Here is a 14,365-nt window from a genome sequence, read left to right on the forward strand (position 1 = left end):
CCCTTTCGTCCATACATGGGCATGTTTTGTACCTGTTTTCTCCATACATGGGCAAAAAACAGGTTTTGGTCACTTTGTCCTTAGGCCCCAGCCATAAAAGTCTGTCCCCCTTTCGTCCATACATGGGCATAGACACAGGCTGACACGTCATGTGAAGTCTGGGTCTGGCAGAACCAGGTCTCCTGGTCTTGTTTTAAATACATTTTGAACTTGTGAAATGGGACATTCAGCAGAATGAGCACTTCTACTTTTGGTACTTTTAAGTATATTTTGATGCCGATACTTTTGGACTTTTACTCAAGTACGTTTTGAATACGGGACTTCTACTTGTATCAGAGTATATCTACATTGTGGTATTGATACTTTTACTTAAGTAAAAAAAATGTCAGTACTTCTTCCACCACTGGACCGCAGGCCCCATAACTCGGAGTTACTCAGTGTGGTTTCTAACTATCATACATTTAGCTGGGGACACCCCCTGGAATATGCCCTCAATGACCCCTGGGGGTCTCTGTTGTCCAACACAGATTTGGCACAAACAAGGGACTGAACTCGTTCTCATGCTATGCAACAAAAATGTGGGATGCCCTACCAAAAGGAGTAAAACCCGAGTGTAAAACCCAACTCACTTTCAAAACTGGCCTAAACAGGAGGCTGCAATTCCTAACTGGCCCCTGTCAAAGTCTTAACCTAACCCCCCCCCCCTCCCTCCTCCTCCTGTTTATTGTACATATTTCTTCTTTTTCATACCAGTAACCTGTAAGCTGATTGCATAACGTTCTGCATAGTAGTGTATATCTGTCTGTTTTCTTCTTAAATGTCATCATGATTTGCATGGGTGCATGGGGATCTCATTTTAAATAAGCCATTGTGCTTTTATGGGCGATCCAGTTTAGTGGACCTTGTATTGTGAACTGTACTTCCATGTACTTTTTCCATGTCTTTCTAAATAAAGTATTTCAATCAATTCAAGCGTCCCTAAGGAAAAAGGAGGGGGCCTAGTATAGACCCCTGGGGGACTCTGGTCAAAGAATGATTTAAGTGGTTAAATAGTTCCACAGTCTTTATTAATCTATTTCCCATTTCACCTGCTAATCTATCAGCACTGTGACCGGAATAGAGGGTGTTGTTGAAAACACTTATATTACATTTCTCTGCTTTCCAAGTTTATATTGTCCCCACTCCAACACATGCAAACTGTATTACTGTATGCATCATTTTACAAAACAGCCTGAATCCTGTCATATCATTGTTGCCATGGTATATACACGGAATAGTTGAGGGAATTCAGTCCCACTCATCGTCATCTTCCTCATCGACTGCATCATCTTCTTCATCACCTAAAGAAAATGAGATTGAGAAGTAATCCTCCATAGGAAGCTCTGTGCTACACAGTAAAAATATCAGTGTTAATGTATCCATTTGTAACTCAGAGAGTGTACAAATTTAACCAAATAGATCTGGTTACATTACATTATTTCAGAGTTGAATTAAAGGACCACTTAACCCATTTTCAATCTTTCTTCAAGTCCTCAAAAATGCTCATTATAAATTGGCCATTTCTGTGGACAGTTCTCAGAAACCTGTCTACCAATGACATCATTGGTAGGCAGGTTTGGTTATTTCAAACAAGATTTCAAACTTTAGTTTTTATTAATGCAAGACCAATGGCTTATATTTCAGCATGCTAACTTTCCAGCAAGATTAAGCTGTAGTTTCTCCAGCGTGGAATCCCCATCGTTGAACTATCTGAACTGTCGACAGCCCACCAATGAGACACAGAGTGAGTAGACGGAAATTGTCCAAGGACCAATTATATGAAGATAATGTTGAAAATGGGTAAAGTGCTCCTTCAAGTCTCAGGATTTTACGGGGCTACTATACTATTTTACCTGAGGAGTGAATGACTTTACTCCTCTTCTGCATCACCAGCATAAGAGCGTTCACAATCCCCTCACTGGACTCGGTCTGTGGTGTAGCGTCATCCTCAGTGACCTGACAGACACACACACACACACACACACACACACACACACACACACACACACACACACACACACACACACACACACACACACACACACACACACACACACACTCGCACGCACACACACACACACACTTATTTTTCCAAAATAATGTTCAGTGATGTTTTTTCTCAGAGTGACTATGGGCTCAGATGTATTTCAGATACACGTCTAGGCTAAAGAATCTAAATACTAAACTAAATACGACGCACGTCTATAACCAGAAGTCTACGGTAATGTAACTAATCGTCTGCCAACAGAGAGTCCTACATCACTTCTTCCACGATACCCTCTCTTTAATGTCCCTTTCCACCATACTGTATTTTCCCACTGACACAGACAAGCAGTCTATAACAGAGTGGGAACAGGAATATGATTAAAATGATGTACAGGAATATGATTAAAATGTTTCAAAATGTCACATGGAAATAAGGCCATAGGATTTTACAAATTAAATCCAGTACACTACGGACTACACAACCACGTACAGATGTATTCATTCACAAGTGATTAGTTGAATTTTAGAACTTGATGGCTCAATTTTGACAATATCAGAGTTAAATGACCACTCTGGACTGTGTACTTTGTTTCAGGGCTGTGGCTGTTGGGCCACAAAATCAGGCACTACTCTCTCCCTTCTCCCTTTTGCTCTGAGCCCAAACAGCCTCTAGATGTCACTGTCATTCTTTTGCATTTACATTGATCAGAATTTTGCAATTCTAGGTTGATGCAAATGTTTTGCGTCTGAGGTTTTCAAACAATTTCATTTCACAGACACGCAAAATTACTTTCATCACGATATGGACCACCATTTCAAATTATTCAGACCTATAGATCCTGATATCTCGATAATAAAAGCTGCATATTTTAATTACATTTTAAATGTAAAGCCCTACTAGGTGTAAGAGTTGAAAATTGATAAAACTATCTGTGCATCAGTTTCATACTCTATTTTGGAACAATGTTATATTGCATCATCTCTATCGACACAAAAAGAGTAAATATGAAATGATGTTTTGTTTTAAATTAAATTGTCTAAATGTCTTAGAGGTGATATTGAAACATATTGTCATAATGTATTTGTACAGGAGTATTTTCAAGTGAATTGAATTATGGTGACGGAGGTTAATTTGGCTGGAGGACCGCCGGAACCCTCACTGAAGGAACCCTCCTGGGGGTCCCCAGATTGGGTTCTGGGGTGTATCTGATGTGTAATCAACTGATGATATGTAATCAACACTAAACAGAATGGTTTGGTGTCAGATATGACCCCTTTTGTCAGAACTGCAACATAGCAGCATACGTATGAAATGCAGGAATTGACTCAATGTCAATAAAACAGGAACATCTTACATTCTTTAACTGTTTCCCGAAGCGAATCTGGTCCAGCAAGGCCCCTCGACTGGCCCCAGGGGCGGCAGCGGCTCCACTGTCTACTCTCTCTACTCCCAGTGCTGGCTTTGATGTGGATGGTGGTGGTGGTGGTGGTGGTGGTGGGGGTGGAGGAGGAGGGGGAGGGCCGCCACCTCCAGACGCGGGGGACGTAGGGGGCCTCAGGGCGTGGGGAGCTGCCGGAGGAGGGGGAGGAGGCGGCGGTGGAGGACCACGACTCCCTGACGGCGGCGGAGGCGGAAGGTGGCTGCGGCCGGGAGACCCGCGGGAGGGCGGCGCCCTGGGGGGAGTTCCCAGTGCAGATGGGGGAGGAGGTCTTGGAGGACCGGGATTCACAGGAGAGGGAGCGCCACCAGGAACAGGGGGAAGGGGACCGTGACTCGCTCGAGCCGCGCGGGGTGCACTATCTGCAGGAGAAATATAGGCGCAATGTTAACTCAGGATTATGTCTTTAATGTTCTTCATATGTCGATTACCCATTTTGTTATGTTGTTATCACCATTCAAATGTTATTCTGTATTACTGTATTACTTTCTTTCTACTCATAGCATCTTATCTCATCTCATCTCATCTAATGTCACCATCTAGCCAGCCAGTTAACCAGAATGCCAACCAACCAGTCATGGCAGGCATGGGCATGGCATTCTATACTTGAACCAGGGACTGCATACTCAGGCTTTCCCCTAACAGGTCAATAGAAGAATGAGTAAGTGATTTAGAAAGCCCAGGGCCTAAATCCACAGTCAGGAAATGGAGGTGTTTTCATTAGAAAATAGTATGTCAAACTTAGTATTCAACTTGGGTGCAGGTTGTGCTGACCAAAAGTGGCAGTAGCTGCATTTTTGCATATTTATCATTGTAAATGTCTGTATTTGCAGTAAGGGTGTGAAGTTGAACCTTGTGTTTGCATTTGTTCCTTTATGGCCTCCAGTCCTCCTGACTGTTCAATGAAGTCATAGATGAACTTAGAGGTCTCTGCATCTGTCAGTTGGTCCTCACTGATTCCAGCACAGTGGAAGAGCTTCTTCAGAGCTGGGTCCAGATTAGCGGTCTACAATGGAGAAACACACAGTAAGATCCTGATAATTTATTGAACCATTACAGGTCAGTTTTTACACTCTCAAAGTTAAATTAATAGTCTTGTGTTAACACATGAAGTGTGGAGGAACGGGATAATGGAATTACAGAAATCAAAACTAGTCAAAACTACACACACAATTACAGATACAATACAGTTGTCCATTATCAATGTGTTGGATACCAATTCATAATAGCATGAATTATTGAGAAGACAGTATGGAATAAAATGTTAATTTGCCTACATATATATGTATATATGTATTTTTAAGGCAAAGTCAATCATCATAATACAGAGATTTACTTTTACAACCATGCTTTCTAACAATATCAACTTACATCAAATCCAGTGTTAGGATCCCATCCAACATGAGTCACATGTCTGCAAGATGAGGTAAATGGAATTAATTGTTTTATGAAAGGTTTCTCTGTTGTAATGTCTAGCTCATTTGGTTTACATTTATGTTGCACAATAAAATAGGGAGTATTCATTTAACACACCAGACTTTGCTGTATGGATTTGAACTATTTATTTTTATAACTGGTGACAAAAAGGTTTCAGAAAAAGCTCATTTTGACCATGATTTCTAATGTAATCATGTTTTCTAGGCCCGGACCGCTGGCGTAGCGTAGACACATCTTCTCTGAGCATTTGTCAAAACCAAATGGACATGGAGCATAATATTACTTAAGTGTACAGTAAATTTCTCAGTTTAAAAGTTATCCACTTGTAACTCAGTGAACAAATGGAACCAAATTGGTCCCGTGATTTGTACACACTCTCAGAGTCAAATTAACACTGATAATTTTACTTGTCAGCAGTGGTTTTGATACTAACTTGAAATCGCTCGGTGCTCCGATGTCAGCCTTGGTGAGCCTTGGACCCTTTTTATTACCCTTCTTACCCTTGTCTTTGGCCTTAGAGAAGTTTAAAGAAGCAGGGGCAGGGGTTGGCACACCTGGGGAGCGGTATCGTGAGGCTAGGATGTCAGGGTTTGGAATGTCCACCATACTTCCAGAATGCATTCCATTTCCTGGGTCTGGAGAGCACATTTTCTGGTGTCATTTTTTAAATGTATTTCCAAGGTGCTGCTACTTAAATAGTTAATCAAAGTTGAAAACACAAGTCTGGAGGTAAACTGTCTTCAGAGTTGAACCAATACAAGGACAATGCCGTAATCTGAGATAACATAACATAACACAACACAACATAACATAACATAACATAACATAACATAACATAACATAACATAACATAACATAACATAACATAACTAACATAACATAACATAACATAACATAACACAACACAACACAACACAACACAACACAACACAACACAACACAACACAACACAACACAACACAACACAACACAACACAACACAACACAACACAACACAACACAACACAACACAACACAACACAACACAACACAACACAACACAACACAACACAACACAACATAACATAACATAATGTTCTGTAAAGTGTAATGTAATGTAATATATTATAACGTAATATTATATAATATAATATAATATATAATGCAATATAATATAAAATAACGATAAAAGATGTATTGTATGTAGATTTGAGCGATGTTTGTTCATGTTCACTAATCGAGCTGATATGGCTCTGTAATGAGGATTCTTCAAGCAGATATCATGTTGAAAGGACATGCTCTAAGTTCAGGTTGAGATTATTGCTGTGTAATACGGTTAAAATGTGCATGTCTTTAGTCCTCGTTTATGATAAGTTATAGCACTCACTGTGTGATGGTAACGGAGGAGGTACACCTCTATTGCCTGGAAAATAGAAAACAAACTAATCTAGCTACCATTTCTGTTCATTCAATGTTTAAATGCCATTTTATTCAAAGTCCCACCTGCCAATATCTGTACATACACCATTTTACAAGTTACTCTCATTTTGGCATTTGCTTACCATTGCTCAGAGGTTTCTTTTCTGGAGAGGAGAAATCAGAACTAGAATGAGCAAAGCTGTTTTCATGTAACCACTTAAGACATATAATTTGTTGTAAAAAATAAAAGAGCAAAAAATAGCACATCTACAAGCTCACGACACATCACATCGCAATGCATTGTAAGCTTTTAGAAAAAAAAAATTAAATAAATGTTTGACATTTTTGAAAGGCTTTGCTTATGATGTCATGGTTAATGCGGTTATCATGCTGTGCTAAACTGTTGTTATGTGTTCATTGTGTGTATTTCTATATGACTAACCTTGATGGTTGGCTCTGGGGTTGATCTTTTCTATCACTGTGGCTCTGAATGTTTCAGCTTCTATTTCACTGGCAAAGTTCAGGCCCACCTGGCATTCCTAGGGAGGGTACATTATCATCTCATTCAGTGTTCCGGTCAAGGAGGTATTCTGTTACATCTCTGTGGTGCTGCCATGTTTCTAACATACACATATAATTATGATTAACTGCTTCATTTTAGAATCTAGGGGCAATAAAGATGTACTGTGTTGAGATGGGCATTCTTGGAGGCATCACAACTGCTGTGATCACAACAGCACCACAACAGCTGTTGTGTAGCTGTTGCTACAGTAATTTGGCTCAGATTGTTTGGCCCATTTTGTATCAGAACGTGAGATAGTCACTAAAAAGTGCCACTGATCACCTCCGCTGGCGCATCTGGTTGGTCGATCAAGACCAGACCCACTGTGGATCTCGATGGCTTCTTTGCGAAAGTCATCACCCATTACTATATGATGGTCTGCAGTAATCATCTGTCATTCCCCACTATAAATTCACCATAGCACAGCCTGCTTGTAAATACTGTATTATGCAACTGAACCCAGTCCATCACCTTGAAATCCTTTTCCCCCTGCTAGTGCTATTCTCTTTGTTGCTGTCAGTAAAAATAATGTAAGCTGGGAAATTATTAAGACTCTTGCACGGATTCGTTACCCATGGGTAAACAACAGGTGACCCGCAAGTTTTGATGTAATGGGTGAAAAATATTCTACCATGTAATTTGCAGGTACGAGGGCGGTCGGACATTTATAGGCCATGGGTGGGCTGTGAGTCTAAATGGCAACACTTGTTTGTGTAAAGTACATCCTAGTTTGTGCATACTACAGTATAAGCTGCATGAGACACTAGCCTATTTATACAGGCTAGTAGCTACCGAAATCTTTTAGAAAATGGAGTAGCCTTAAATTATGTCGAGAAGCGGACAACCTCATCTGCTGACAGTTTATCCTATTGCAGTAAAATATAGTTAATGTTTAAACATAATGTTTACCCAGACTCAGAGTGAGTGGTGTAAAAAGCACTAATTAATCATTAATAAGCATTAATACAGAAGTTGGGAATATATTTATGACAGTGGAAAGTTTGCATCAATGACAGGTTATCATTGATAACCTGTCATTGATAACCTGATAACTTCGGACCCCACTTTGAGAACCACTGCTGTAGATCATGCCTGGAGAGGCATGCAGATTATAGGCGAAATGTTAAGCGAAATGTCACTTGGCTCAAGACTGTAAAGGGCTGGTCGGGCTGGGTTTTGAATTAAATGAGTTTCTGTTAGATAACAGTTGGGTTTAAAACACTGCAGGTAGGGGTGGGTGTGAGTTTCCAAAACAGGACGTGTGCATGATTCTGTGCTAAGGAACCATAACATGGATAAGAGCTGATATAGTATCCACATTTTTAGGACTTGATTGGACTTGCATACTCACATCAGCTGAGAAGGTGTGAAAGTGGTCTTGAGGACTGTGATATATCATTTGGTTGTACAACTCCTGTTCCCATATTTGTTTTTCTTCCTAGATAGACAAGACAGTATGAGCTCACACAGATAACACCACACACCTGTCAAAAGTCTTCTTAGTCTACAATAATTCACATTATTCCGTTTTGGGAGCAGAATACACGAGCAGGATGGAATAACTCCAGTATAGTGTAGTGTTATAGTATATTTTGTATATCGTCGGGTGGAAAACTTGTATGTCCAAAACCAAAATATTTTTTTTCTTCACAACTTTTGCTCTACATTGTTCAGTAACGAAATAGGGTATTCAATTACGAAAAAAACTAAAAAGATGAAATATGGACTGCCCCCGACAGTGAGACCACTTAAAGGTAAAATCATGTGAGAAAATCACCGTTACACAAAAGAGCAAGAGCAGAACCTTAATGTTGAAGACACGTATGAAGTAGGAGCGTTGTGGGTTGTCCTTGATGAAGCACGCAACCCCCGTGTGTTGGAGACTCCACTGTGCAGGACTGTGAGGCAGGGCCATCACTAGCTGCACCACTGCTGTAGCCAGGGTCTGGACAAAGCAAATGATGAAGCCTGAGTTTAGGGGTGCAACAGTTAATCGAACGAATCGATTTAATCGATTATACAAAATAATAAATGATAAAATAAAATAACTGATTAAAAATGTATTATCCGATTATTCGATTAATTGAAAAATGTATATAGAATAATAGCTAACACTATAATCAATAGCTGCAACCCTACATGAGTTATACTTGGTTGTGCATTGTGTCGCTCACCGAAAATAGCTGATTTACAGTACAAGCAGTGCAACACATGTGCGAGCTTGTAGATCTGCTATTTTCGGTGCACAACATGGGCACACAATTACATATAAATCAGGCTATACCTCTTTAACACCTGACACACACTTCACATTATCCTGCTGACTAAGTTAAAGAGGACACACAGGTAATTAAATGTTCTATCAGCATCATCCACCAATATCTGAGTAACTATAGGTACAGTAGCATATTACATAGCATAATCTACATGCAATTTGAGCTGCAGATGTGATTTTACACTCTGTTTGCAAGGGAAGTTACCCTGTGGGGCCAAGTTTCCGGTTTCATTTTTAGGTATACAGATAATTAAAACGAGAAGAAAAAAAAGGAAATCATGATCTGCGTTATAATGAAAAGGCTGCTGAACTCACTGGTTAGCTCCTTTTTCTCTATTCGACTCTAGATTATTTTACTGTAGATACCATGATGTACACGATGTTGATGTTTTGTTTGCTCAACTCTTGCAAATTCACACTTGCTTCTTGAGCAACATATGCATAGAAAATATGAACATTTCTATTATGGCCAAATGTTTGAATCTCCTTAGAGATGTATACAATTAAAGGCATTTATACTGCAAGTTAGAATACTATTTTTTTGGTGTGTGTGGTACAGTATGTTTGATTTTTTAAAATAATAGATGGTCTAGGCTCAGCGAGGTTGTAGCAGTATGTTTGCATCTATGTTTAGTCATCACAAGTAGGAAATACTGTAAAACAGAATTTTCCAAAATTAGTCATTGGTTCAGAACTAACAATAGTTTCTAAAGGTTTTCATTGTGGGCCCCTAAGCTCTCTAAAAAATGACCTGTCTGTGGTATGACTTTATCTCATTCGAAATCTGCTGTCACAGTAGATCACGTTTTAGTCTTTTTGTTGTTCATTTAATCTGTTTAGTTGACTTGTTATTTTTCTTCCATTATATATTTTGCCATTATCAGATCTTTTTTTCTTTTACTGTGAAGCACTTTTGTGTAGTAGTAAGTAAGTAGCATGGGTAAAGTTATATTGTAACAATACCTTCCTTAATGTGTCGTTAATAGATTGTGTGTGCTCACGAGACCACATGCATTGAGCTTTTGCTTAACAAGTTTAAAGCCAGCTATTTCCCCTTGTGATATTGCATCAAGATCAATTTGTTATCGACAATGAATTATGTCCAGAGCCTGACCCAATAAAACATCACATGGTGACCAATAAATATTACATTGTGTTGAATTATATTTCTCGTTTTTACATAATTTATGAATGGAACTGCAGCTGATCACAAAATGAGTCTTTGAAAGCTTTAAACATACCTGCTGATGTCCTTCCATTTACCTATCATCATCATATTCTTGTTTGATGTACTTGGAAAGTACAAGAAAGAAATACATCACTCTGTATTTCCTATTAATCCAAACCTTGGCTGGCTAGAAATCAGTGCGAATCAGGCCTCTTATATTGTTCCAGTCCAGTCAGCCAACTACTCTAACTACTAGCCTACTTACCAAGCATCTCCGGCCCAGAAGCTCCACCAGAGCCTGGTTCTCCTGCGCGCTCAGCAGGATGCTCAGGTTGTTCTCTTGAGACTTGGACTTTGGTGATCGGCTCATTTTCTTCTATCCAGGTTTACTTCATGGGTCTGGCAAATGTTTAACGCTCAGAGAGAGAGGATCACTGGAAGACTGTTGGCTGCATGGGGACTTCCTTATTTTACAGAGTGTGATGTAAGTGTAAACTAGGTGCATGGGAGCAGGAAGTGAACAACCACAAAGGCTGACTCTTGTGCTCTATATAGCAATATAGAAACGGATGTGAAGTGCTGCATGTGAAGTGCTGCCAAGATTCAAGATTTTATTGCAGTGTTCTTATATCCTTGTTGCATTCATTTGAATGAATGAAATGCTGTTCCTCCCAGTCCATAGCTGTGCAACAAAAAAAGGATACAAACTAGAGAATGTGCTCCTCGGAGCACAGGTCTCCGCCTGTACTGTTCCTGATTAATCCTGTCTTAGCTATTTATATTACATATTGTCACGTGTCACTTGACCAATGTTAGCTTGATCCCGTTAGCTTGACCAATGTTACCTCACTTCAAAAAACATAAATGTTTTTTTGAAGTGACACACCTATTTATAGGATTTTATTTCGTCATGCGTCTCGCTAGCCAATCAAAAGCATTGGTGACAACATATTGTCACGTGTCACGTGAAGCTTGACCAATGTTAGCTTGGCTAGGGGGGGGGGGGACACACAGCGGGACGGGAACGAAAACATACTCTCCACCTCTGGCGGAGACAATAAATATCAAAACATTCCCTTGAAACCGGTACCACTAAAAACATAAACACAGAACATAAAATAAAAAGTTAACAGTTAGCATCACAGTGCATTAAAGTGTATTATCCTGAAAATTGGCTTAAAGGAGTATATCAGCAGTAGATCAAAGAGTAGATTCTTTTTGTCACATTCCTAAGCCAATAATTTGATGACCGGCGGAGAGTCCGGGAGATCTTCACCTTTAAGGGAGGGCCGGCAAGCAGGTGGACCTCTGACGTCACGCTCATGTCACCATGACTCAGCCATAACCATATAAAGAGTTCCCAATGCTGCTACGCCCAAATATGGAGTTTGTTGTCTAAACTCAATGTGTTTTTTCAAGATTATTTGAAAATAGCTGCAATCTACAAGCTCGAGCTTTAAAAGGTTCAAAGTGGTATAGGGGTATAGGGGCGGTGTAGCCGCCCCTATACGTGGGGTTGGGACACCTCATTAGTATTAGTTTCCTGCACTGTGATTGGCTCATTAGTAGACCCCTAGCTGTACTGTGATTGGCTGACTCTATTGGCTGACTCTATTCAGCACTGTGATTGGCTAGCGAGACACATGATGACATTAATAACCTATAAATAGGATTATGCACTTCCAAAAATTATTTTTTTGGAAGTGAGCTTCCATCACTATGATGACCACTGTGATGACCACACCGCCCACTTCACACTGGGTGTGATTTTTAATGCTATATTAACACATTTTGCTGGGGACCCCCTGGAACCCCTTTAAGGACCCCTGGCCTGGGGTTCCCCGGACCCCACTTTGAGAACCACTGCTGTAGATCATGCCTGGAGAGGCATATATCTGTGCTAGAGGTGCGGTCAGGATACATGAGGCCTGGAAAGAGGCAGGTGAAACGGAAGGTGTGTGGCTATACTCTCACATCTCAGTGGACAAAATCGGAGAATAAAGCATTTGAAGAGGTGAAAATAACCGTGCATGATGAGCAATCGAAATGACATGCAACGTTATGCTAACTATAGGGATTTACTTACCAATGAATGCAACTGAAAAGATCAAATAAACATTATTCTATCCGATATTAAAATTGACTGGCGTGCCGCCTGTCACTGTGACTCAGACATAAACATAATAGAGTTCACTATGACTCAGATATAACAATATTTAAAGTTCCCACTGCAGCTACAGACAAATATGTTGTGTGAATGCAGCAAGACATCAGACCCAAACAAACCGTGTCATCATGACATCAGACAGAGAAATACATTATAGAGAGCTTGTTTTTGAGACAGATAGGTAGAACTAATGTTCTAAACTGTCTCTGTTCTGTTGGTTCAGCACCTTAGATGTATAGGTTCTACATGCCCTTACCCTTTGTGACGTAGAGGTGACGCCAGGAAACATGTTGATGAATTTAGTCTAGTCTAGTGCTATAATTACTGTTAATATCACATTACAGGACCATAACGTCAGTGTGCAAGTCTGTGTGTAAAGAAATATAAAGTTCTGTCAGTGATACAGAAGCTACCTAGCTACCGTATATCAGTATGGCTGATCCTTGGCAAGAGTGCATGGACTACTGTGTGGAGGTTGCCAAACAGGCTGGGAACATGATCCGTGAGGCAGTGCAGAAGGATATTGCCATTATGCAGAAGAGCTCTCCTGTTGACCTGGTGACTGAGACAGACCAGAAGGTGGAGGAACTCATTATTTCCTCTATCAAGGAGAAGTACCCCACTCACAGCTTCATAGCGGAGGAGTCGGTTGCAGCAGGCGCCCCCAGTATCTTAACAGACAACCCTACCTGGATTATAGACCCTCTTGATGGTACCACTAACTTTGTCCACAGGTTCCCTTTTGTGTCTGTCTCAATTGGCTTCACCGTGAAGAAAGTGATTGAGTTTGGGATCGTCTACAGCACTATTGAGGACAAGCTGTACACAGCCAGGAAAGGGAAGGGAGCATTCTGTAACGGAGTACCTATCAAGGTGTCTGGGCAAGAAGATATCACCCAGTCCCTGGTGCTGACAGAAATGTCCTTCAAGGAGGATCCTGAGCACTTCAGAATAATGATGGACAACATGAAGGCCGTTCTCAATATCCCTGTGCATGGGATTCGAACACCGGGAAGCGCAGCGGTGATGATGTGTATTGTGGCATTTGGGGCAGCCGACGCCTATTACCACATAGGTATCCACTGCTGGGACATGGCGGGAGGGGCGGCCATCGTCACTGAAGCAGGGGGTGTAATCATTGACATTTCAGGAGGACCTTTTGATCTCATGTCTGGCAGGATGATTATCGCCAGCAGCCATGCAGTAGCAGAACGCCTTGCCAACGAGATAACTGAGTTCCCCTGTGAACGAGATGACACTGAGGGCTAGCACACACAAAATGGTCAGGTTTCAGTCTTTGTCATAAGAACCTACAGCATTTTCTTAAATCATGTCATAGGGGGTGCCTGGTAGCCAAGTGGTTGTGGCAGCACTGACACGAGTCCCTGGTGTGATTCCTCCTGGGCCAGCCGGCCGCTGGACCATTCGTTGCATGTCACTTCCTGTCTCTCTGCAATGACAATCAATAAAGGCAGAAAAGCATACATGACAAATAAATAAATAAATAGATTATTTGACTATTTGCATGCATATACATTTTAATCTATTGCATTATATAGAGGTAAAACTTGGAATCAGAATAGTAATATTTTGCACATGAAGGAATGCACCATTAACACTAATATAAGAAAAGCTTCTGTTTTTGCTACAATGTACACATTGTTCTGTTAAGCACTTTTCCATATGCAATATTCCACTAACTATTTAGAATAGTTCACATGGAACATCGACTGATGTCGATGATGATGATGATGATGATGATGATGATGATGATGATGATGATGATGATGATGATGATGATGATGATGATGATGATGGAGAGGACAGAGTGTGACAATATCATGTGTGACAGTCATCAGGAGGAGGATCCTTCTGCAAGGCAAGAATGGGGAGG

General features: G+C 40.6%; 2 protein-coding genes across 2 annotated transcripts; one reads left to right on the forward strand and one right to left on the reverse strand.

Moving 5' to 3' along the window:
• Positions 1-716: 716 nt before the first annotated feature.
• On the reverse strand, positions 717-10,787 carry wasb (WASP actin nucleation promoting factor b). The gene is made up of 12 exons (XM_080444305.1): positions 10,570-10,787; positions 8,666-8,806; positions 8,213-8,299; positions 6,742-6,838; positions 6,443-6,463; positions 6,268-6,303; positions 5,335-5,536; positions 4,836-4,878; positions 4,317-4,470; positions 3,381-3,826; positions 1,893-1,995; positions 717-1,340 (listed from the first exon to the last, which is right to left on the reverse strand). The coding sequence occupies exons 1-12, from the start codon at positions 10,672-10,674 to the stop codon at positions 1,288-1,290; spliced, it is 1,488 nt and encodes a 495-aa protein (XP_080300431.1). The 5' UTR covers positions 10,675-10,787; the 3' UTR covers positions 717-1,287.
• Positions 10,788-12,903: 2,116 nt separating this feature from the next.
• Positions 12,904-13,740, forward strand: LOC308097807 (inositol monophosphatase 1-like; the record flags this gene model as incomplete). Its single annotated transcript, XM_080445875.1, has 1 exon — positions 12,904-13,740. One exon carries the CDS (start codon positions 12,904-12,906, stop codon positions 13,738-13,740), a length of 837 nt encoding a protein of 278 aa, XP_080302001.1.
• Positions 13,741-14,365: the final 625 nt, after the last annotated feature.

The sequence above is a fragment of the Gymnoscopelus braueri genome (assembly GCF_963280865.1).
Source record: "Gymnoscopelus braueri genome assembly, chromosome: 12".
In the NCBI taxonomy this organism is placed as follows: Eukaryota; Metazoa; Chordata; class Actinopteri; order Myctophiformes; family Myctophidae; genus Gymnoscopelus; species Gymnoscopelus braueri.